General features: G+C 49.7%; 2 protein-coding genes across 3 annotated transcripts in view; one reads left to right on the top strand and one right to left on the bottom strand.

Moving 5' to 3' along the window:
• Positions 1-3,676, top strand: part of pmm2 (phosphomannomutase 2) — a 16,075-nt gene extending 12,399 nt beyond the window's left edge. The window contains exons 7-8 of the mRNA XM_071408123.1: positions 697-815; positions 3,168-3,676. Of these exons, the coding sequence (XP_071264224.1) occupies positions 697-815; positions 3,168-3,272 (224 nt within the window). The 3' untranslated portion in view covers positions 3,273-3,676. The remainder of the gene's footprint in view (positions 1-696; positions 816-3,167) is intronic.
• A 959-nt stretch (positions 3,677-4,635) lies between these two features.
• LOC139579442 (transmembrane protein 144-like) overlaps positions 4,636-26,198 on the bottom strand; it is a 47,253-nt gene continuing 25,690 nt past the window's right edge. The window contains exons 4-12 of one of the 2 annotated variants that reach the window (XM_071408113.1): positions 19,344-19,443; positions 19,017-19,097; positions 17,322-17,406; positions 15,482-15,558; positions 13,844-13,962; positions 10,964-11,083; positions 9,690-9,787; positions 8,246-8,299; positions 4,636-5,471 (exon numbers count right to left, since the gene is read on the bottom strand). In XM_071408113.1, coding sequence (XP_071264214.1) covers positions 5,388-5,471; positions 8,246-8,299; positions 9,690-9,787; positions 10,964-11,083; positions 13,844-13,962; positions 15,482-15,558; positions 17,322-17,406; positions 19,017-19,097; positions 19,344-19,443 — 818 coding nt within the window. In that variant the 3' untranslated portion in view covers positions 4,636-5,387. The remainder of the gene's footprint in view (positions 5,472-8,245; positions 8,300-9,689; positions 9,788-10,963; positions 11,084-13,843; positions 13,963-15,481; positions 15,559-17,321; positions 17,407-19,016; positions 19,098-19,343; positions 19,444-26,198) is intronic. The other variant, XM_071408115.1, reaches the window with a different exon arrangement.

Raw genomic sequence — 26,198 nt, forward strand, 5'->3', positions numbered from 1 at the left:
CCTCTTATCCGAAGGACTGGACTTCTCTATAGGTGAGTCTGACCTCTAACCCTAAAGACTGGACTTCTCTATAGGTGAGTCTGACCTCTAACCCTAAAGACTTCTCTATAGGTGAGTCTGACCTCTAACCCTAAAGACTTCTCTATAGGTGAGTCTGACCTCTAACCCTAAAGACTGGACTTCTCTATAGGTGAGTCTGACCTCTAACCCTAAAGACTTCTCTAGAGGTGAGTCTGACCTCTAACCCTAAAGACTGGACTTCTCTATAGGTGAGTCTGACCTCTAACCCTAAAGACTTCTCTATAGGTGAGTCTGACCTCTAACCCTAAGGACTGACATTCTCTATAGGTGGGTTTGACCTCTAACCCTAAAGACTGACCTTCTCTATAGGTGAGTCTGACCTCTAACCCTAAAGACTGACCTTCTCTATAGGTGAGTCTGACCTCTAACCCTAAATACTGACCTTCTCTATAGGTGAGTCTGACCTAACCCTAAGGACTGACCTTCTCTATAGGTGAGTCTGACCTCTAACCCTAAAGACTGACCTTCTCTATAGGTGAGTCTGACCTCTAACCCTAAAGACTTCTCTATAGGTGAGTCTGACCTCTAACCCTAAAGACTTCTCTATAGGTGAGTCTGACCTCTAACCCTAAAGACTTCTCTATAGGTCTGACCTGTAACCTCCTTCTCTCCCTCCAGGTGGTCAGATCAGTTTTGATGTCTTCCCAGAGGGCTGGGACAAGCGTTACTGTCTGGGCCTGGTAGAGAAGGACTCCTATCAAACCATACACTTCTTTGGAGACAAAACTAAACCTGTAAGTAGCTTTATGGTGACCATGACAACCATGTTACCGCTTTATAATGACAACCATGTTACCGCTTTATGGTGACAACCATGTTATGGCTTTATAATGACAACCATGTTATGGCTTTATAATGACAACCATGTTAATGCTTTATAATGACAACCATGTTACCGCTTTATAATGACAACCATGTTACCGCTTTATGGTGACAACCATGTTATGGCTTTATAATGACAACCATGTTATGGCTTTATAATGACAACCATGTTAATGCTTTATAATGACAACCATGTTAATGCTTTATAATGACAACCATGTTACCGCTTTATAATGACAACCATGTTATAATGACAACCATGTTATAGCTTTATAATGACAACCATGTTACCGCTTTATAATGACAACCATGTTAATGCTTTATAATGACAACCATGTTAATGCTTTATAATGACAACCATGTTAATGCTTTATAATGACAACCATGTTATAATGACAACCATGTTATAGCTTTATAATGACAACCATGTTACCGCTTTATAATGACAACCATGTTAATGCTTTATAATGACAACCATGTTAATGCTTTATGGTGACAACCATGTTATGGCTTTATAATGACAACCATGTTATGGCTTTATAATGACAACCATGTTAATGCTTTATAATGACAACCATGTTAATGCTTTATAATGACAACCATGTTATAGCTTTATAATGACGACCATGTTACCGCTTTATAATGACAACCATGTTAATGCTTTATAATGACAACCATGTTAATGCTTTATAATGACAACCATGTTATAATGACAACCATGTTACCGCTTTATAATGACAACCATGTTACCGCTTTATAATGACAACCATGTTAATGCTTTATAATGACAACCATGTTAATGCTTTATAATGACAACCATGTTATAATGACAACCATGTTATAGCTTTATAATGACAACCATGTTATAGCTTTATAATGACAACCATGTTATAATGACAACCATGTTATAGCTTTATAATGACAACCCTGTTAATGCTTTATAATGACAACCATGTTAATGCTTTATAATGACAACCATGTTAATGCTTTATAATGACAACCATGTTATAGCTTTATAATGACAACCATGTTATAATGACAACCATGTTATAGCTTTATAATGACAACCATGTTATAGCTTTATAATGACAACCATGTTATAGACAACCATGTTATAGCTTTATAATGACAACCATGTTACCGCTTTATAATGACAACAACCATGTTATAGCTTTATAATGACAACCATGTTATAGCTTTATAATGACAACCATGTTACAGCTTTATGACAACAACCATGTTATAGATATATATTAATGTTGACACTGCTTTAGGGGGGAAACGATATGATGTGTTAATGTTGTGCTTTAGGGGGGAAACGATATGATGTATTAATTCTGTGCTTTAGGGGGGAAACGATATGATGTATTAATGTTGACACTGCTTTAGGGGGGAAACGATATGATGTATTAATGTTGACACTGCTTTAGGGGGGAAACGATATGATGTATTAATTCTGTGCTTTAGGGGGGAAACGATATGATGTATTAATGTTGTGCTTTAGGGGGGAAACGATATGATGTATTAATTCTGTGCTTTAGGGAGGAAACGATATGATGTATTAATGTTGTGCTTTAGGGGGGAAACGATATGATGTATTAATGTTGTGCTTTAGGGGGGAAACGATATGATGTATTAATGTTGTGCTTTAGGGGGGAAACGATATGATGTATTAATGTTGTGCTTTAGGGAGGAAACGATATGATGTATTAATGTTGTGCTTTAGGGAGGAAACGATATGATGTATTAATGTTGACACTGCTTTAGGGGGGGAACGATATGATGTATTAATTCTGTGCTTTAGGGGGGAAACGATATGATGTATTAATGTTGACACTGCTTTAGGGGGGAAACGATATGATGTATTAATTCTGTGCTTTAGGGGGGAAACGATATGATGTATTAATGTTGACACTGCTTTAGGGGGGAAACGATATGATGTATTAATGTTGACACTGCTTTAGGGGGGAAACGATATGATGTATTAATTCTGTGCTTTAGGGGGGAAACGATATGATGTATTAATTCTGTGCTTTAGGGAGGAAACGATATGATGTATTAATGTTGTGCTTTAGGGGGGAAACGATATGATGTATTAATGTTGTGCTTTAGGGGGGAAACGATATGATGTATTAATGTTGTGCTTTAGGGGGGAAACGATATGATGTATTAATGTTGTGCTTTAGGGAGGAAACGATATGATGTATTAATGTTGTGCTTTAGGGAGGAAACGATATGATGTATTAATGTTGACACTGCTTTAGGGGGGGAACGACTATGAGATCTATGCAGATCCCAGAACCATCGGACATGAAGTCACCTGCCCTGAAGATACACAACGTATCTGTCAAGACCTGTTCTTCAACTGACACACAGCAGTAATCAGATGTGTGAAGTGCCAAAGAGACAGCATGTCGTCCTGCCCTACCATGTGATCATGTGACCATTAGGGCTTTATGAATTTAGGCCAACGGTTAATTAAAAAAGCTTGTACTGCATCTTGGGAGTTCCCTGATGCATACAACACCGCTTTGGTGACACCCCTGTTTAGTAAACGAATGGTTCTGACCGCTGGGAACTCTGGGAAATGAAGCTTCTTCCAACCGTGTCTTTCTGCACATAAAATTATTAACTTTATCCACTTCATGGAAACATGAAAACCTGCTATTGGTTCAACTATATCGGTTACTGTATCTGCTATTGGTTCAACTATATCTACATTGTTTTAGGCTGGGTGTCTGTGTATCACTTTATTAAAACCTCCTAAAATTAATATTAAGACTGGTATTTTTTTTAGTTTACGGTTATTGCCCTGGTTGAAACATGTTTTGATACAGTGGATATTGCCCGTTTTCCATGGCTTCTGGTTGGGATATGTACGTACGGTCACTGGGGACGACATCGATGCACTTATTAATGAAGCCGGTGACTGTTGTGGTAAACTCAATGTTATCGGATGGTTAACAAATGTGACCGACCGGCCCGATTCGGTCTTATGTAGCAACATTTGAAATGGTGTTTTTTCATTGGATAAAAGTAGAGACTCTGGGCTAGAAAATGGTAGACCGTACACTGCAGTTGATGAACAATGGGAAAGTAATTATGCTTAGTTGATAAACTTGTAACCCCACTTTTTAGAAAATGGTCCTTGAATGTTTTGGTACCTACTGGAGAGCTCTTTGTTCACCCCCTCTTAATCCTTAGCCCCACCCATCTCTTTAAGGATTCACATGAGGCCATGTGCTAAACAGAGGGAGTAGTGTACTGAACAACCAAAGATTTCAAGACTAAAAGTGGTAACCTACAATCAGGAAAAACTCCATGTAAAAATACACTTTATCTGGTCCTATATTCTAATCTGACTTTGGTGCAGGTCATGTTGTTCTTCACATTGCCGTCTCTGGTAAACACACACTATATCACATGAACAGCATACAGAAGGTGTAAACTGTACAGTGGTCATGGTTACTTGCATGTTTTCATAGTAGCAATATCAGAAACAGAAAGTGTCTGTATAAAAATACATAAATATTAGATGCTGCTTACCCAGACATACTGGTCTAAATTGATGGGTCATGTGAAGGACATACTATAACCACATCTAGCTGAGTGGATAGGTCCTGTAATCATCTGTCAAAGTGTTTTATTTACACATCTAGCTAACTAAACAATTAACCGGCATAATCCCAACTCCTACGTTCTAAATATCACAGTAAGAACTCGGACAATATGAAATCTTAAACCAAGTTTATTCATCCCAAATGAACCACAAAAACATTCACACAGCACTGATATTTAACCCTTCCTCCTACACAACTGAACAGCCAATGCATCTCTGTTCTTCCTCACTTCATCTGACCTCTGCCCCAAAGTGCTCACTCCTCCCCATCTCACGGCTGTCATGGTGACGGGTACCAGACTGTCTCCTCCCAGAGGATCCCTGATGTCTGACAATAACATATCCTGACATAATGTAAACGTTATACATTACCCTCTCTCTCCCTCAGTGACATGAATAAGTATATTTCATATTCTCAGAACCCAACACCTTTATATAATGATTCATTCAACATATCACATGGCTATAGTCCCTTTGGTAGGCTACATCACCTTCTATAGAGCTGACAGTCCATGCATTTTCTTCAACAAATGTACCTTTTCTAGTCAATCTGCAAAGTCCCATACATTGGATGGCCAGATCAACAGGAAGTACTGGCTGTAACATCACTTCACAGTGGAAAGAAACTTTATTTAAAAAAGTGTCCCTTTGAGATGAATTCATGGAAATAGACAAATTATTTTATCAAAGATTAAAATATTAAGACTAACTAGAAATGATTTCCATAGAAACGGGGTGAAAAGTGCATCAGTTAAAAGTTAAGACCGTTCCCTTTTGGAGTACAGTAACCATCATCCTCATCTTCATCCTGGTTCCCTGAGTGTGTGTCAGGCGGAAAGTCATTACACCTTAGACAAGGTGTGTGTTACAGCTTGGAGAAGGCTGTTAGCAGGGCTCCAGCTAGAACCAATGAGAACGCCATGCCCAGGATGAGGAAGTTACACCAACCCTGAGGACGAGAAGAGAGGTCATATAAGGCCTGGGGGGGGAGGAGAGTTCATATAAGGCCTGGGGGGGGGGAGGAGAGTTCATATAAGGCCTGGGGGGGGGTGCAAGGTCATATAAGGTCTGGGGACGAGAGGAGAAGTCATATAAGGTCTGGGGACGAGAAGAGAGGTCATATAAGGTCTGGGGGGGGTATATTGGATAAGGCCTGGGGGGGTATATTGGATAAGGGAAGCGAAGCCCTTAACCGTGGCATATGGGCCATATGATTCTAATTATATACCACAAAACCCAGAGGTTTCTTATTGCTATTAGAAAGTGGTTAGCAACATAATTACAACACTAAACAGGTATTATGGCATCATCCCTGTGGTATATTGTCTGATATAGAATGGCTTGCAGCCAATCAGCATCCAGGACCCAAACTACCCGCTTCATAATATTCATTATAAACTGGGTGGTTCGAGCCCTGAACGCCGATTGGCTGACAGCCGTGGTATATCAGACCGTATACCACACCTCCTCGGGCCTTATTGCTTAATTATGCCACGGCATTGTTGAATATTAAATTCTGATTGGCTAGAAGGGCATTCTAAGGGGTCATTAATACCAGACAGGTGGAAAAGATGTTGGACACCTCTGAAGGTGTCAGTTGGCATTATTTTACTGTTGTTGCAGCATCTGAGGACCTATAAGGTGTCAGATGGCATTATTTTACTGTTGTTGCAGCATCTGAGGACCTATAAGGTGTCAGATGGCATTATTTTACTGTTGTTGCAGCATCTGAGGACCTATAAGGTGTCAGATGCCATTATGTTACTGTTGTTGCAGCATCTGAGGACCTATAAGGTGTCAGATGGCATTATTTTACTGTTGTTGCAGCATCTGAGGACCTATAAGGTGTCAGATGCCATTATGTTACTGTTGTTGCAGCATCTGAGGACCTATAAGGTGTCAGATGGCATTATTTTACTGTTGTTGCAGCATCTGAGGACCTATAAGGTGTCAGATGGCATTATTTTACTGTTGTTGCAGCATCTGAGGACCTATAAGGTGTCAGATGGCATTATTTTACTGTTGTTGCAGCATCTGAGGACCTATAAGGTGTCAGATGGCATTATTTTACTGTTGTTGCAGCATCTGAGGACCTATAAGGTGGTGAGTGATGCACATCAATTTATCCTTCTGCTATCTGAGGACCTATAAGGTGGTGAATGATGCACATCAATTTATCCTTCTGCTATCTGAGGACCTATAAGGTGGTGAGTGATGCACATCAATTTATCCTTCTGCTACCTGAGGACCTATAAGGTGGTGAGGATGCACATTAATTTCTCCTTCTGCTATCTGAGGACCTATAAGGTGGTGAGTGACGAACATTAAATTCTCCTTCTACTATCTGAGGACCTATAAGGTGGTGAGTGATGCACATTAATTTCTCCTTCTGCTAAAATGTTGCAAGTGGCGCTATGCTTTCAAATCCTTCCACGTTTCTCGTTTGACCAGCTGTTTAGAGCAACTGGTATTGTTGAATTCGGTTGTCCTATTAACGTATTTACTAGCAACAAACTAGCCTAGTGTTTGATATGAGATCTCATCTGTCATGAACACGGTCCTGACGAGAGAGAAACTTTTCTACGGTGAAATAGTGCCTCGTCAGCTCATTGTTATTTTTATCCGTTTTATTTGCACCAAAGAAAACAAGTGATAGATAAAAAATAAAAGTGTGGTTGGAAGTCCTTGGACTTATATGAAGTCTAGCAACCTAATAAATGAATGACTAGTGCGCGTCGTCCCAACCACGTAGTCTATTATTTACAAGATATTGTACAGAGAGTCAGCGTTTATCCCTTAAAGGGTAATTCCACCACTTTTCAACCTCATATTCATCATCTCCAGCACCAAACCAGTGTCTCCATGTGAAAACTGTTGATCTGTGGCTAAAAGGCCCTAAAGAATGCTTCTCTGTGACATCACAGGCTAGGATGTAAAGAATGCTTCTCTGTGACATCACAGGCTAGGATGTAAAGAATGCTTCTCTGTGACATCACAGGCTAGGATGTAAAGAATGCTTCTCTGTGACATCACAGGCTAGGATGTAAAGAATGCTTCTGTGACATCACAGGCTAGGATGTAAAGAATGCTTCTCTGTGACATCACAGGCTAGGATGTAAAGAATGCTTCTCTGTGACATCACAGGCTAGGATGTAAAGAATGCTTCTCTGTGACATCACAGGCTAGGATGTAAAGAATGCTTCTCTGTGACATCACAGGCTAGGATGTAAAGAATGCTTCTCTGTGACATCACAGGCTAGGATGTAAAGAATGCTTCTCTGTGACATCACAGGCTAGGATGTAAAGAATGCTTCTCTGTGACATCACAGGCTAGGATGTAAAGAAAAAACATATTTAAAAACTAAACCTACTTCGATGTGTGGAACGGATGTGGGTGGGGCCAGGTCTACATAAGGGTGCAACTTTTTTTTAAATCCCAAAAGCTCTGACGAAGGCCGTGTGGCCGATACGTAAACTTATTAAATATCAGTGATACTATCAAGAGCAGTGTGCGGTTTCCTTTTTCCTTCATCTTGTTCAATTGTTGCCATGCACCTGCAAAAAAGATTGCTCAGATGTGCGAGTGTGCATTTCAATCAACAGGTGTGCCTTCTTAATGAGAGAGATATTTGGAACTCACCGGTGAAAAAGGTTAACAGGTTTCTATACGTTTGCTTTGGTAATATATGCGGTAACATATTTTTCAATAGAATGGTTACCTACCTTAACCTCCTTAAAGACCACCACTCCCCAAAGAGCTGCAATCAGACCAGGACCCTACACACAGAGACACACTTAACATAGTACTGCCGTAGTATCAATATAGTACTGCCATAGTATTAAGATACTACCGTAGTACTGCTGTTAACTGACTTGCCGAGTTAAATAAAACAATATTAATATGGTGCCCGCTGTAGTATCGACGGCATGGTGCCCGCTGTAGTATCGACAACATGGTGCCCGCTGTAGTATCGACGGCATGGTGCCCGCTGTAGTATCGACAGCATGGTGCCCGCTGTAGTATCGACAGCATGGTGCCCGCTGTAGTATCGACCCGCTGTAGTATCGACGGCATGGTGCCCGCTGTAGTATCGACCCGCTGTAGTATCGACGGCATGGTGCCCGCTGTAGTATCGACAACATGGTGCCCGCTGTAGTATCGACCCGCTGTAGTATCGACCCGCTGTAGTATCGACAGCATGGTGCCCGCTGTAGTATCGACAGCATGGTGCCCGCTGTAGTATCGACAGCATGGTGCCCGCTGTAGTATCGACAGCACGGTGCCCGCTGTAGTATCGACAGCATGGTGCCCGCTGTAGTATCGACAGCATGGTGCCCGCTGTAGTATCGACAGCATGGTGCCCGCTGTAGTATCGACAGCATGGTGCCCGCTGTAGTATCGACAGCATGGTGCCCGCTGTAGTATCGACAACATGGTGCCCGCTGTAGTATTAACACAGTACCGCTGTAGTATCAATATAGTACTGCTGTAGTATTAACATAGTACCACTGTGGTAGTAACATAGTGGTGCTGTAGTATTAATATAGTACTGCTGTAGTATTAATATAGTACCGCTGTAGTATTAATATAGTGCCGCTGTAGTATCAATATAGTACTGCTGTAATATTAATATAGTACTGCTGTAGTATTAATATAGTGCCGCTGTAGTATCAATATAGTACTGCTGTAATATTAATATAGTACTGCTGTAGTATTAATATAGTACCGCTGTAGTATTAATATAGTACCGCTGTAGTATTAATATAGTACCGCTGTAGTATTAATATAGTACCGATGTAATATTAATATAGTACTGCTGTAGTATTAACATAGTACCACTGTGGTAGTAATATAGTGGTGCTGTAGTATTAATATAGTGGTGCTGTAGTATTAATATAGTACTGTTGTAGTATCAATATAGTACTGCTGTAGTATTGATATAGTACTGCTGTGGTATTAACACGGTGCCCGCTGTAGTATTAATATAGTGTTGCTGTAGTATTGATATAGTACTGCTGTGGTATTAACACAGTACTGCTGTGGTATTAACACAGTACTGCTGTGGTATTAACACAGTACTGCTGTGGTATTAACACAGTACTGCTGTGGTATTAATATAGTACTGCTGTAGTATTATTATAGTACTGCTGTGGTATTAATACTCACCGTGGTTATTATGGGGAAACTGACCACAGCACTCAGGTAGGTGTTGGCCAGAAACCAGCAGCAGGTAGCAACACCCCACATCACCCCAGAGACAAAGCCTGGACAAATACACAGAGTAAATAACCCTACAATCTAACCAGGCAGTATAGCTCTAGTCTGGGAGTGTGCGTGTGTACCAGGTAGTATAACTCTAGGATAAACTCTAGGTGTTTGTACCAGGTAGTATAACTCTAGGTGTGTGTACCAGGTAGTATAACTCTAGGATAGACTCTAGGTGTGTGTACCAGGTAGTATAACTCTCTAGGTGTGTGTACCAGGTAGTACTGCTCTAGGGTAGACTCTAGGTGTGTGTACCAGGTAGTATAACTCTCTAGGTGTGTGTACCAGGTAGTATAACTCTCTAGGGTAGACTCTAGGTGTGTGTACCAGGTAGTATAACTCTCTAGGTGTGTGTACCAGGTAGTATAACTCTCTAGGATAGACTCTAGGTGTGTGTACCAGGTAGTATAACTCTCTAGGTGTGTGTACCAGGTAGTATTGCTCAAGGGTAGACTCTAGGTGTGTGTACCAGGTAGTATTGCTCAAGGATAGACTCTAGGTGTGTGTACCAGGTAGTATTGCTCAAGGATAGACTCTAGGTGTGTGTACCAGGTAGTATTGCTCTAGGGTAGACTCTGGGTGTGTGTACCAGGTAGTATAACTCTCTAGGTATGTGTACCAGGTAGTATTGCTCTAGGGTAGACTCTGGGTGTGTGTACCAGGTAGTATAACTCTCTAGGTGTGTGTACCAGGTAGTATAACTCTCTAGGTGTGTGTACCAGGTAGTATAACTCTCTAGGTATGTGTACCAGGTAGTATTGCTCTAGGGTAGACTCTAGGTGTGTGTACCAGGTAGTATAACTCTCTAGGTGTGTGTACCAGGTAGTATAACTCTCTAGGTGTGTGTACCAGGTAGTATAACTCTAGGGTAGACTCTAGGTGTGTGTACCAGGTAGTATAACTCTCTAGGGTAGACTCTAGGTATGTGTACCAGGTAGTATAACTCTCTAGGTGTGTGTACCAGGTAGTATAACTCTCTAGGGTAGACTCTAGGTATGTGTACCAGGTAGTATAACTCTCTAGGTGTGTGTACCAGGTAGTATAACTCTCTAGGGTAGACTCTAGGTATGTGTACCAGGTAGTATAACTCTCTAGGTGTGTGTACCAGGTAGTATTGCTCTAGGGTAGACTCTAGGTATGTGTACCAGGTAGTATAACTCTCTAGGTGTGTGTACCAGGTAGTATTGCTCTAGGGTAGACTCTAGGTGTGTTCTTCATGGCAGCGCAGTAGATCAGGAAGTAGACAGTACTGGTCAGGAATATCCCACTGAACTGGGCAAACACATAGTCCAGATCTATACACACACACACACACACACACACACACACACACACACACGAAAGAAAATATCAGCCTGCTGGAGATGTAGAGATCACATCGTATCTCTGCCATTATGGTGGCACCATAGAGATGTATAGAGATCACATCGTATCTCTGCCATTATGGTGGCACCATAGAGATGTATAGAGATCACATCGTATCTCTGCCATTATGGTGGCACCATAGAGATGTATAGAGATCACATCGTATCTCTGCCATTATGGTGGCACCATAGAGATGTATAGAGATCACATCGTATCTCTGCCATTATGGTGGCACCATAGAGATGTATAGAGATCACATCGTATCTCTGCCATTATGGTGGCACCATAGAGATGTATAGAGATCACATCGTATCTCTGCCATTATGGTGGCACCATAGAGATGTATAGAGATCACATCGTATCTCTGCCATTATGGTGGCACCATAGAGATGTATAGAGATCACATCGTATCTCTGCCATTATGGTGGCACCATAGAGATGTATAGAGATCACATCGTATCTCTGCCATTATGGTGGCACCATAGAGATGTATAGAGATCACATCGTATCTCTGCCATTATGGTGGCACCATAGAGATGTATAGAGATCACATCGTATCTCTGCCATTATGGTGGCACCATAGAGATGTATAGAGATCACATCGTATCTCTGCCATTATGGTGGCACCATAGAGATGTATAGAGATCACATCGTATCTCTGCCATTATGGTGGCACCATAGAGATGTATAGAGATCACATCGTATCTCTGCCATTATGGTGGCACCATAGAGATGTATAGAGATCACATCGTATCTCTGCCATTATGGTGGCACCATAGAGATGTATAGAGATCACATCGTATCTCTGCCATTATGGTGGCACCATAGAGATGTATAGAGATCACATCGTATCTCTGCCATTATGGTGGCACCATAGAGATGTATAGAGATCACATCGTATCTCTGCCATTATGGTGGCACCATAGAGATGTATAGAGATCACATCGTATCTCTGCCATTATGGTGGCACCATAGAGATGTATAGAGATCACATCGTATCTCTGCCATTATGGTGGCACCATAGAGATGTATAGAGATCACATCGTATCTCTGCCATTATGGTGGCACCATAGAGATGTATAGAGATCACATCGTATCTCTGCCATTATGGTGGCACCATAGAGATGTATAGAGATCACATCGTATCTCTGCCATTATGGTGGCACCATAGAGATGTATAGAGATCACATCGTATCTCTGCCATTATGGTGGCACCATAGAGATGTATAGAGATCACATCGTATCTCTGCCATTATGGTGGCACCATAGAGATGTATAGAGATCACATCGTATCTCTGCCATTATGGTGGCACCATAGAGATGTATAGAGATCACATCGTATCTCTGCCATTATGGTGGCACCATAGAGATGTATAGAGATCACATCGTATCTCTGCCATTATGGTGGCACCATAGAGATGTATAGAGATCACATCGTATCTCTGCCATTATGGTGGCACCATAGAGATGTATAGAGATCACATCGTATCTCTGCCATTATGGTGGCACCATAGAGATGTATAGAGATCACATCGTATCTCTGCCATTATGGTGGCACCATAGAGATGTATAGAGATCACATCGTATCTCTGCCATTATGGTGGCACCATAGAGATGTATAGAGATCACATCGTATCTCTGCCATTATGGTGGCACCATAGAGATGTATAGAGATCACATCGTATCTCTGCCATTATGGTGGCACCATAGAGATGTATAGAGATCACATCGTATCTCTGCCATTATGGTGGCACCATAGAGATGTATAGAGATCACATCGTATCTCTGCCATTATGGTGGCACCATAGAGATGTATAGAGATCACATCGTATCTCTGCCATTATGGTGGCACCATAGAGATGTATAGAGATCACATCGTATCTCTGCCATTATGGTGGCACCATAGAGATGTATAGAGACCCCATGTATCTCTGCCATTATGGTGGCACCATAGAGATGTATAGAGATCGCAACGTTGTACCTCCATTTGAATGTAGTACATTTTCTTCTTCTTTTGATGTTTGAAAGAAGGTTAAAGCTAATATTGGTGATTTACCGCCACCTGCAGTGCTGGAGCCATGAACTGAATATTTTGTCATAAATGTATTGTGGCCACTAGATGGCGGTCATATAGCTTAAAGGCATTTACAAACCATGCAACTCAATGTGAAGAAGATAATGCTCTGATCAAGGCCGGCCCGCTCATTAGGTAGGAATAGGCACTAAACTAACCAAGACGCACCTCCAACAACAACAACTTCAAATAATTCTGCCCAAAAACAATGACAATTTCTCTCGCAAGACAGGTAATGCAGCTGTGATGGGGCGAGACGGGTAATGCCGCTGTGACAGGGAGAGATGGGTAATGCCGCTGTGACAGGGAGAGATGGGTAATGCCGCTGTGACAGGGAGAGATGGGTAATGCCGCTGTGACGGGGAGAGATGGGTAATGCCGCTGTGACAGGGAGAGATGGGTAATGCCGCTGTGACAGGGAGAGATGGGTAATGCCGCTGTGACGGGGAGAGATGGGTAATGCCGCTGTGACGGGGAGAGATGGGTAATACAGCTGTGACGGGGAGAGATGGGTAATGAAGCTGTGACGGGGAGAGATGGGTAATGCAGCTGTGACGGGGACAGAAGGGTAATGCAGCTGTGACGGGGAGAGATGGGTAATACAGCTGTGACGTACCAAACTGACTGGCCCCGGTGAAGCGGCTGTCATGATGTGCTGCATGGTTCTTAATGTAGAGAACTGGAACAAAGGAGGTACCATACAACAACCCTGCTGCTACAGCCAGGAGAGAACCACTGGAGGGAGAGGAGGGGGAGGGAGGGAGAGAGAGGGGGGAGAGGGGGAGAGATTAGAAAACACAGCTAGGAGAGAACCACTAGAGGGAGAGAGGGGGAGGGAGGGAGAGAGGGGGAGAGGGAGAAATTAGAAAACACAGCTAGGAGAGAACCACTAGAGGGAGAGAGGGGGAGAGGGAGAGATTAGAAAACACAGCTGGGGGAGAGGGAGGGAGAGAGGGAGAGAGGGGGAGAGAGAGAGATTAGAAAACACAGCTGGGGGAGAGGGAGGGAGAGAGGGGGAGAGAGGGGGAGAGGGAGAGATTAGAAAACACAGCTGAGAAGTGAAAAACTGGCAAAAAGTATGTGGACACCAGCCCGTCCAACATCTCATTCCAAAATCATGGGCATTAATATGGAGCTGAGGATAAAGGGACTATGCTGAAACAGGAAAGGGCCTTCCCCAAACTGTTGCCACAAAGTTGGAAGCACAGAATCATCTAGAATGTCATTCAGAGTTTTAGGTCTGTACTCGGAGTGCCAGTCCCTTTATCCTCTTGTTCTAGGCAGCGCTAGTTCCTTTATCCTCTTGTTCTAGGCAGCGCTAGTTCCTTTATCCTCTTGTTCTAGGCAGCGCTAGTCCCTTTATCCTCTTGTTCTAGGCAGCGCTAGTCCCTTTATCCTCTTGTTCTAGGCAGCGCTAGTCCCTTTATCCTCTTGTTCTAGGCAGCGCTAGTCCCTTTATCCTCTTGTTCTAGGCAGCGCTAGTCCCTTTATCCTCTTGTTCTAGGCAGCGCTAGTCCCTTTATCCTCTTGTTCTAGGCAGCGCTAGTCCCTTTATCCTCTTGTTCTAGGCAGCGCTAGTCCCTTTATCCTCTTGTTCTAGGCAGCGCTAGTCCCTTTATCCTCTTGTTCTAGGCAGCGCTAGTCCCTTTATCCTCTTGTTCTAGGCAGCGCTAGTCCCTTTATCCTCTTGTTCTAGGCAGCGCTAGTCCCTTTATCCTCTTGTTCTAGGCAGCGCTAGTCCCTTTATCCTCTTGTTCTAGGCAGTGCTAGTCCCTTTATCCTCTTGTTCTAGGCAGCGCTAGTCCCTTTATCCTCTTGTTCTAGGCAGTGCTAGTCCCTTTATCCTCTTGTTCTGCACAAGCAGTGCTAGTCCCTTTATCCTCTTGTTCTGCACAAGCAGTGCTAGTCCCTTTATCCTCTTGTTCTAGGCAGCGCCAGTCCCTTTATCCTCTTGTTCTGCACAAGCAGTGCTAGTCCCTTTATCCTCTTGTTCTAGGCAGCGCTAGTCCCTTTATCCTCTTGTTCTAGGCAGTGCTAGTCCCTTCATCCTCTTGTTCTAGGCAGCGCTAGTCCCTTTATCCTCTTGTTCTAGGCAGCGCCAGTCCCTTTATCCTCTTGTTCTAGGCAGCGCCAGTCCCTTTATCCTCTTGTTCTAGGCAGTGCCAGTCCCTTTATCCTCTTGTTCTAGGCAGTGCTAGTCCCTTTATCTGTAAATGTTAAGCGTGTAGAGCCTATGTTAAGGTGAGATACGTACACCAGTCTTTTGGTCCGCGGTCTTAGTGTGTCGACCCACGAGTCATCAGACGACGTCACACCATCTGCATTTACACGCTACACACACAAACAGACAAAGAAACACAAACACACACAGTATTGAAATCTGCTCCCCATTGATCAGCATCCAGACTGTAGGAGTGACTGAAGCTGGGAACAGTAGGAGTGACTGAAGCTGGGAACAGTGTGTGTGACTGAAGCTGGGAACAGTAGGAGTGACTGAAGCTGGGAACAGTGTGTGTGACTGAAGCTGGGAACAGTAGGAGTGACTGAAGCTGGGAACAGTGTGTGTGACTGAAGCTGGGAACAGTGTGTGTGACTGAAGCTGGGAACAGTAGGAGAGACTGAAGCTGGGAACAGTAGGAGAGACTGAAGCTGGGAACAGTAGGAGAGACTGAAGCTGGGAACAGTAGGAGAGACTGAAGCTGGGAACAGTAGGAGAGACTGAAGCTGGGAACAGTAGGAGTGACTGAAGCTGGGAACAGTGTGTGTGACTGAAGCTGGGAACAGTGTGTGTGACTGAAGCTGGGAACAGTGTGTGTGACTGAAGCTGGGAACAGTGTGTGTGACTGAAGCTGGGAACAGTAGGAGAGACTGAAGCTGGGAACAGTGGGAGTGACTGAAGCTGGGAACAGTAGGAGTGACTGAAGCTGGGAACAGTAGGAGTGACTGAAGCTGGGAACAGTAGGAGTGACTGAAGCTGGGAACAGTAGGAGTGACTGAAGCTGGGAACAGTAGGAGTGACTGAAGCTGGGAACAGTAGGAGTGACTGAAGCTGGGAACAGTGTGTGTGACTGAAGCTGGGAACAGTGTGTGTGACTGAAGCTGGGAACAGTAGGAGTGACTGAAGCTGGGAACAGTAGGAGTGACTGAAGCTGGGAACAGTAGGAGTGACTGAAGCTGGGAACAGTAGGAGTGACTGAAGCTGGGAACAGTAGGAGTGACTGAAGCTGGGAACAGTAGGAGTGACTGAAGCTGGGAACAGTAGGAGAGACTGAAGCTGGGAACAGTAGGAGAGACTGAAGCTGGGAACAGTAGGAGAGACTGAAGCTGGGAACAGTAGGAGAGACTGAAGCTGGGAACAGTAGGAGAGACTGAAGCTGGGAACAGTAGGAGAGACTGAAGCTGGGAACAGTAGGAGTGACTGAAGCTGGGAACAGTAGGAGAGACTGAAGCTGGGAACAGTAGGAGAGACTGAAGCTGGGAACAGTAGGAGTGACTGAAGCTGGGAACAGTAGGAGTGACTGAAGCTGGGAACAGTAGGAGTGACTGAAGCTGGGAACAGTGGGAGTGACTGAAGCTGGGAACAGTAGGAGTGACTGAAGCTGGGAACAGTAGGAGTGACTGAAGCTGGGAACAGTAGGAGTGACTGAAGCTGGGAACAGTAGGAGTGACTGAAGCTGGGAACAGTAGGAGTGACTGAAGCTGGGAACAGTAGGAGTGACTGAAGCTGGGAACAGTAGGAGTGACTGAAGCTGGGAACAGTAGGAGTGACTGAAGCTGGGAACAGTAGGAGTGACTGAAGCTGGGAACAGTAGGAGTGACTGAAGCTGGGAACAGTGGGAGTGACTGAAGCTGGGAACAGTAGGAGTGACTGAAGCTGGGAACAGTAGGAGTGACTGAAGCTGGGAACAGTAGGAGTGACTGAAGCTGGGAACAGTAGGAGTGATTGAAGCTGGGAACAGTAGGAGTGACTGAAGCTGGGAACAGTAGGAGTGACTGAAGCTGGGAACAGTAGGAGTGACTGAAGCTGGGAACAGTAGGAGTGACTGAAGCTGGGAACAGTAGGAGTGACTGAAGCTGGGAACAGTGTGTCTCACCCCGTCTAGGAGTAGTGGCTCCTCTTCCTCTGGTCTGGAGGACTGACTGTGAACATCACTCTTCACAAAGAAGAAGATTCCAGCACTGAGGAGAGAGAACACCGTTACACACTCCGTTACACACCCCTCCACACCCCTCCACACCGTTACACACCACTCCACCCTGTTACACACCCTGTTACACCACTCCACACCCTGTTACACACCACACTGTTACACACCACACTGTTACACACCACACTGTTACACACCACCATACACCATGTTACACAACTCCACCCCTCCACACCCTGTTACACCCCCCCCCCTCATTACCTGAGCAGACAGCATCCTGCTCCACACCCTGTTACACCTCACCCCCCCTCATTACCTGAGCAGACAGCATCCTGCTCCACCCCACCCCCCTCATTACCTGAGCAGACAGCATCCTGCTCCACACCCTGCTCCACCCCACCACCACCCCTCATTACCTGAGCAGACAGTATCCTGCTCCACCCCACCACCACCCCTCATTACCTGAGCAGACAGCATCCTGCTCCACCCCACCACCCCTCATTACCTGAGCAGACAGCATCCTGCTCCACCCCACCACCACCACCCCTCATTACCTGAGCAGACAGCATCCTGCTCCACCCCACCACCCCTCATTACCTGAGCAGACAGCATCCTGCTCCACCCCACCACCACCCCTCATTACCTGAGCAGACAGCATCCTGCTCCACCCAACCACCCCCCCTCATTACCTGAGCAGACAGCATCCTGCTCCACCCCACCCCCCCTCATTACCTGAGCAGACAGCATCCTGCTCCACCCCCCCCCCACCCCCCCTCATTACCTGAGCAGACAGCATCCTGCTCCACCCCACCACCACCCCTCATTACCTGAGCAGACAGCATCCTGCTCCACCCCACCACCCCTCATTACCTGAGCAGACAGCATCCTGCTCCACACCCTGCTCCACCCCACCACCCCTCATTACCTGAGCAGACAGCATCCTGCTCCACATCCTGCTCCACCCCACCCCCCCTCATTACCTGAGCAGACAGCATCCTGCTCCACCCCACCCCCCCTCATTACCTGAGCAGACAGCATCATGCTCCACATCCTGCTCCACCCCACCACCACCCCTCATTACCTGAGCAGACAGCATCCTGCTCCACACCTGTTACACCCCACCACCCCTCATTACCTGAGCAGACAGCATCCTGCTCCACCCCACCACCACCCCTCATTACCTGAGCAGACAGCATCCTGCTCCACACCCTGTTACACCCCACCACCCCTCATTACCTGAGCAGACAGCATCCTGCTCCACACCCTGTTCCACCACACCACCCCTCATTACCTGAGCAGACACCATCCTGCTCCACCCCACCACCCCTCATTACCTGAGCAGACAGCATCCTGCTCCACCCCACCACCCCTCATTACCTGAGCAGACAGCATCCTGCTCCACCCCACCACCCCTCATTACCTGAGCAGACAGCATCCTGCTCCACCCCACCACCCCTCATTACCTGAGCAGACAGTATCCTGCTCCACCCCACCACCACCCCTCATTACCTGAGCAGACAGCATCCTGCTCCACCCCACCCCCCCTCATTACCTGAGCAGACAGCATCCTGCTCCACCCCACCACCCCTCATTACCTGAGCAGACAGCATCCTGCTCCACCCCACCACCACCCCTCATTACCTGAGCAGACAGCATCCTGCTCCACAGTAGTTGAGTGTTGGGTTAGAAACTTCCTCAGCATCGATCCCAAACCAGCCAAACCTAGAGACACACACACGGTACTGTAAGGGTGTGTGTGTGTGCGTGAGGTGTGAGCGTGCGTGAGGTGTGTGTGCGTGAGGTGTGTGTGTGTGTGTGTGAGGGTGAGTGAGGTGTGAGCGTGCGTGAGGTGTGTGTGCGTGAGGTGTGTGTGCGTGAGGTGTGTGTGTGTGAGGTGTGTGTGCGTGAGGTGTGTGTGAGGTGTGTGTGCGTGAGGTGTGTGTGAGGTGTGTGTGTGCACGCGTGTACCTGGAGCTTGCCCAACCAATGAGGAGGTTGAAAGAGGCCCAGATGAGGAGGCCCAGACCCAGACCGATGGTTTTCACTATGGGGACCACCGTGATGTTACCTACACAAACACACACGGATTAAATACTGACCTGTAGCCCAGATGCCCCCCCCCAGCATGGCTAGAGGTATACTGACCTGTAGCCCAGATGCCCCCCCCCCCCAGCATGGCTAGAGGGATACTGACCTGTAGCCCAGATGCCCCCCCCCCCCAGCATGGCTAGAGGTATACTGACCTGTAGCCCAGATGGCCCCCCCCCCAGCATGGCTAGAGGTATACTGACCTGTAGCCCAGATGCCCCCCCCCCCCCCCCCAGCATGGCTAGAGGGATACTGACCTATAGCCCAGACCCTACCCCCCCCCCCCAGCATGGCTAGAGGGATACTGACCTAGCCCAGATGGCCCTACCCCCCAGCATGGCTAGAGGGATACTGACCTGTGGCCCCCCCCAGCATGGCTAGAGGTATACTGACCTGTAGCCCAGATGCCCCCCCCCAGCATGGCTAGAGGTATACTGACCTGTAGCCCAGATGGCCCCCCCTAGCCCAGATGCCCCCCCCAGCATGGCTAGAGGTATACTGACCTGTGGCCCAGATGGCCCCCCCTAGCCCAGATGGCCCCCCCCAGCATGGCTAGAGGTATACTGACCTGTAGCCCAGATGCCGCCCCCCCCCAGCATGGCTAGAGGTATACTGACCTGTAGCCCAGATGCCCCACCCCCCCAGCATGGCTAGAGGTATACTGACCTGTAGCCCAGATGCCCTCCCCCAGCATGGCTAGAGGTATACTGACCTGTAGCCCAGATGCCCCCCCCCCAGCATGGCTAGAGGTATACTGACCTGTAGCCCAGATGCCCCCCCCCCAGCATGGCTAGAGGTATACTGACCTGTAGCCCAGATGCCCCCCCCCCCCAGCATGGCTAGAGGTATACTGACCTGTAGCCCAGATGCCCCCCCCCCCAGCATGGCTAGAGGTATACTGACCTGTAGCCCAGATGCCCCCCCCCCCCCCCCAGCATGGCTAGAGGGATACTGACCTGTAGCCCAGATGGCCCCCCCCCCCAGCATGGCTAGAGGTATACTGACCTGTAGACCAGATGCCCCCTCCCCAGCATGGCTAGAGGGATACTGACCTGTAGCCCAGATGCCCCCCCCCCCCCCCAGCATGGCTAGAGGGATACTGACCTGTAGCCCAGATGCCCCCCCCCCCAGCATGGCTAGAGGTATACTGACCTGTAGCCCAGATGCCCCCCCCCCCAGCATGGCTAGAGGTATACTGACCTGTAGCCCAGATGCCCCCCCCCCCCAGCATGGCTAGAGGTATACTGACCTGTAGCCCAGATGCCCCCCCCCCCAGCATGGCTAGAGGTATACTGACCTGTAGCCCAGATGCCCCCCCCCCCCCCAGCATGGCTAGAGGGATACTGACCTGTAGCCCAGATGGGCCCCCCCCCCAGCATGGCTAGAGGTATACTGACCTGTAGACCAGATGCCCCCTCCCCAGCATGGCTAGAGGGATACTGACCTGTAGCCCAGATGCCCCCCCCCCCCCAGCATGGCTAGAGGGATACTGACCTGTAGCCCAGATGCCCCCCCCCCCCCCCAGCATGGCTAGAGGTATTCTGACCTGTAGCCCAGATGCCCCCCCCAGCATGGCTAGAGGTATACTGACCTGTAGCCCAGATGCCCCCCCCCCCCCAGCATGGCTAGAGGTATACTGACCTGTAGCCCAGATGGCCCCCCCCCAGCATGGCTAGAGGTATACTGACCTGTAGCCCAGATGCCCTCCCCCCCCCAGCATGGCTAGAGGTATACTGACCTGTAGCCCAGATGCCCCCACCCCAGCATGGATAGAGGTATACTGACCTGTAGCCCAGATTCCCCCCCCCCCAGCATGGCTAGAGGTATACTGACCTGTAGCCCAGATGCCCCCCCCCCCCAGCATGGCTAGAGGTATACTGACCTGTAGCCCAGATGCCCCCCCCCCCCCCAGCATGGCTAGAGGTATACTGACCTGTAGCCCAGATGCCCCCCCCCCAGCATGGCTAGAGGTATACTGACCTGTAGCCCAGATGCCCCCCCCCCAGCATGGCTAGAGGTATACTGACCTGTAGCCCAGATGCCCCCCCCCCCCCCCCAGCATGGCTAGAGGGATACTGACCTGTAGCCCAGATGGCCCCCCCCCCCCCAGCATGGCTAGAGGTATACTGACCTGTAGCCCAGATGGCCCCCCCAGCATGGCTAGAGGTATACTGACCTGTAGCCCAGATGCCCTCCCCCCCCAGCATGGCTAGAGGTATACTGACCTGTAGCCCAGATGCCCCCACCCCAGCATGGCTAGAGGTATACTGACCTGTAGCCCAGATGCCCCCCCCCCCAGCATGGCTAGAGGTATACTGACCTGTAGCCCAGATGGCCCCCCCCCCCCAGCATGGCTAGAGGTATACTGACCTGTAGCCCAGATGCCCCCCCCCCAGCATGGCTAGAGGTATACTGACCTGTAGCCCAGATGCCCCCCCCCAGCATGGCTAGAGGTATACTGACCTGTAGCCCAGATTCCCCCCCAGCATGGCTAGAGGTATACTGACCTGTAGCCCAGATGGCCCCCCCCCCCAGCATGGCTAGAGGTATACTGACCTGTAGCCCAGATGCCCTCCCCCCCCAGCATGGCTAGAGGTATACTGACCTGTAGCCCAGATGCCCCCACCCCAGCATGGATAGAGGTATACTGACCTGTAGCCCAGATGCCCCCCCCCCCCAGCATGGCTAGAGGTATACTGACCTGTAGCCCAGATGCCCCCCCCCCCCCCAGCATGGCTAGAGGTATACTGACCTGTAGCCCAGATGCCCCCCCCCCCCAGCATGGCTAGAGGTATACTGACCTGTAGCCCAGATGCCCCCCCCCCCCAGCATGGCTAGAGGTATACTGACCTGTAGCCCAGATGCCCCGCCCCCCCCCCCCCCCAGCATGGCTAGAGGTAAACTGACCTGTAGCCCAGATGCCCCCCCCCCCCCCCAGCATGGCTAGAGGTATACTGACCTGTAGCCCAGATGCCCGCCCCCCCCCCCCCAGCATGGCTAGAGGTATACTGACCTGTAGCCCAGATGGCCCCCCCCAGCATGGCTAGAGGTATACTGACCTGTAGCCCAGATGCCCTCCCCCCAGCATGGCTAGAGGTATACTGACCTGTAGCCCAGATGCCCCCACCCCAGCATGGATAGAGGTATACTGACCTGTAGCCCAGATTCCCCCCCCCAGCATGGCTAGAGGTATACTGACCTGTAGCCCAGATGCCCCCCCCCCCCCCCAGCATGGCTAGAGGTATACTGACCTGTAGCCCAGATGCCCCCCCCCCCCCCAGCATGGCTAGAGGTATACTGACCTGTAGCCCAGATGCCCCCCCCCAGCATGGCTAGAGGTATACTGACCTGTAGCCCAGATGCCCCCCCCCCCCCAGCATGGCTAGAAGTATACTGACCTGTAGCCCAGATGCCCCCCCCAGCATGGCTAGAGGGATACTGACCTGTAGCCCAGATGCCCCCCCCCCCCCCAGCATGGCTAGAAGTATACTGACCTGTAGCCCAGATGCCCCCCCCCAGCATGGCTAGAGGGATACTGACCTGTAGCCCAGATGGCCCCCCCCAGCATGGCTAGAGGTATACTGACCTGTAACCCAGATGCCCCCCCCAGCATGGCTAGAGGTATACTGACCTGTAGCCCAGATGCACCCCCCCCCCAGCATGGCTAGAGGGATACTGACCTGTAGCCCAGATGCCCCCCCCCCCCCCCCAGCATGGCTAGAGGTATACTGACCTGTAGCCCAGATGCCCCCCCCCCCCCCCAGCATGGCTAGAGGTATACTGACCTGTAACCCAGATGCCCCACCCCATTATGGCTAGAGGTATACTGACCTGTAGCCCAGATGCCCCCCCCCCAGCATGGCTAGAGGTATACTGACCTGTAGCCCAGATGCGCCCCCCCCCCCCAGCATGGCTAGAGGGATACTGACCTGTAGCCCAGATGCCCCCCCCCCAGCATGGCTAGAGGTATACTGACCTTTAGCCCAGATGCCCCCCCCAGCATGGCTAGAGGTATACTGACCTGTAGCCCAGATGCCCCCCCCCCCAGCATGGCTAGAGGTATACTGACCTGTAGCCCAGATGCCCCCCCCAGCATGGCTAGAGGTATACTGACCTGTAGCCCAGATGCCCCCCCCCCCCAGCATGGCTAGAGGTATACTGACCTGTAGCCCAGGATGCGCCCCCCCCCCCCCCCAGCATGGCTAGAGGGATACTGACCTGTAGCCCAGATGCCCCCCCCCCAGCATGGCTAGAGGTATACTGACCTTTAGCCCAGATGCCCCCCCCAGCATGGCTAGAGGTATACTGACCTGTAGCCCAGATGCCCCCCCCCCCAGCATGGCTAGAGGTATACTGACCTGTAGCCCAGATGCCCCCCCCAGCATGGCTAGAGGTATACTGACCTGTAGCCCAGATGCCCCCCCCCCCCCCCAGCATGGCTAGAGGTATACTGACCTGTAGCCCAGATGGCCCCCCCCCCCCAGCATGGCTAGAGGTATACTGACCTGTAGCCCAGATGCCCCCCCCAGCATGGCTAGAGGTATACTGACCTGTAGCCCAGATGCCCCCCCCCCCCCCAGCATGGCTAGAGGTATACTGACCTGTAGCCCAGATGCCCCCCCCAGCATGGCTAGAGGTATACTGACCTGTAGCCCAGATGCCCCCCCCCCCCCAGCATGGCTAGAGGGATACTGACCTGTAGCCCAGATGGCCCCCCCCAGCATGGCTAGAGGTATACTGACCAGTAGCCCAGATGCCCCCCCCCAGCATGGCTAGAGGTATACTGACCTGTAACCCAGATGCCCCCCCCCAGCATGGCTAGAGGTATACTGACCTGTAACCCAGATGCCCCCCCCAGCATGGCTAGAGGGATACTGACCTGTAACCCAGATGCCCCCCCCCGCATGGCTAGAGGTATACTGACCTGTAGCCCAGATGCCCCCCCCCCCCCCCAGCATGGCTAGAGGGATACTGACCTGTAGCCCAGATGCCCCCCCCAGCATGGCTAGAGGGATACTGACCTGTAGCCCAGATGGCCCCCCCCAGCATGGCTAGAGGTATACTGACCAGTAGCCCAGATGCCCCCCCCCCAGCATGGCTAGAGGTATACTGACCTGTAACCCAGATGCCCCCCCCAGCATGGCTAGAGGGATACTGACCTGTAACCCAGATGCCCCCCCCCCCCGCATGGCTAGAGGTATACTGACCTGTAGCCCAGATGCCCCCCCCCCCCCAGCATGGCTAGAGGGATACTGACCTGTAGCCCAGATGCCCCCCCCCCCCCCCCCAGCATGGCTAGAGGTATACTGACCTGTAGCCCAGATGGCCCCCCCCCCCCCCAGCATGGCTAGAGGTATACTGACCTGTAGCCCAGATGCCCCCCCCAGCATGGCTAGAGGTATACTGACCTGTAGCCCAGATGCCCCCCCCCCCCCCCAGCATGGCTAGAGGTATACTGACCTGTAGCCCAGATGCCCCCCCCAGCATGGCTAGAGGTATACTGACCTGTAGCCCAGATGCCCCCCCCCCCCAGCATGGCTAGAGGGATACTGACCTGTAGCCCAAATGGCCCCCCCCAGCATGGCTAGAGGTATACTGACCAGTAGCCCAGATGCCCCCCCCCAGCATGGCTAGAGGTATACTGACCTGTAACCCAGATGCCCCCCCCCAGCATGGCTAGAGGTATACTGACCTGTAACCCAGATGCCCCCCCCAGCATGGCTAGAGGGATACTGACCTGTAACCCAGATGCCCCCCCCCCGCATGGCTAGAGGTATACTGACCTGTAGCCCAGATGCCCCCCCCCCCCAGCATGGCTAGAGGGATACTGACCTGTAGCCCAGATGCCCCCCCCCAGCATGGCTAGAGGGATACTGACCTGTAGCCCAGATGGCCCCCCCCAGCATGGCTAGAGGTATACTGACCAGTAGCCCAGATGCCCCCCCCCCCAGCATGGCTAGAGGTATACTGACCTGTAACCCAGATGCCCCCCCCAGCATGGCTAGAGGGATACTGACCTGTAACCCAGATGCCCCCCCCCCCGCATGGCTAGAGGTATACTGACCTGTAGCCCAGATGCCCCCCCCCCCCCCCAGCATGGCTAGAGGGATACTGACCTGTAGCCCAGATGCCCCCCCCCCCCCCAGCATGGCTAGAGGTATACTGACCTGTAGCCCAGATGCCCCCCCCCCCAGCATGGCTAGAGGGATACTGACCTGTAGCCCAGATGCCCCCCCCCCCCCCCCAGCATGGCTAGAGGTATACTGACCTGTAGCCCAGATGCCCCCCCAGCATGGCTAGAGGTATACTGACCTGTAGCCCAAATGCCCCCCCCCCCCAGCATGGCTAGAGGTATACTGACCTGTAGCCCAGATGCCCCCCCCCCCCAGCATGGCTAGAGGAATACTGACCTGTAGCCCAGATGCCGCCCCCCCCCCCCCAGCATGGCTAGAGGTATACTGACCTGTAGCCCAGATGCCCCCCCCCCCCCCCAGCATGGCTAGAGGTATACTGACCTGTAGCCCAGATGCCCCCCCCCCCCCCCAGCATGGCTAGAGGAATACTGACCTGTAGCCCAGATGCCGCCCCCCCACCCCAGCATGGCTAGAGGTATACTGACCTGTAGCCCAGATTTCCCCCCCAGCATGGCTAGAGGTATACTGACCTGTAGCCCAGATGCCCCCCCCCCCAGCATGGCTAGAGGTATACTGACCTGTAGCCCAGATGCCCCCCCCC

The sequence above is a fragment of the Salvelinus alpinus genome, chromosome 6 (assembly GCF_045679555.1).
Source record: "Salvelinus alpinus chromosome 6, SLU_Salpinus.1, whole genome shotgun sequence".
Classification (NCBI taxonomy): domain Eukaryota; kingdom Metazoa; phylum Chordata; class Actinopteri; order Salmoniformes; family Salmonidae; genus Salvelinus; species Salvelinus alpinus.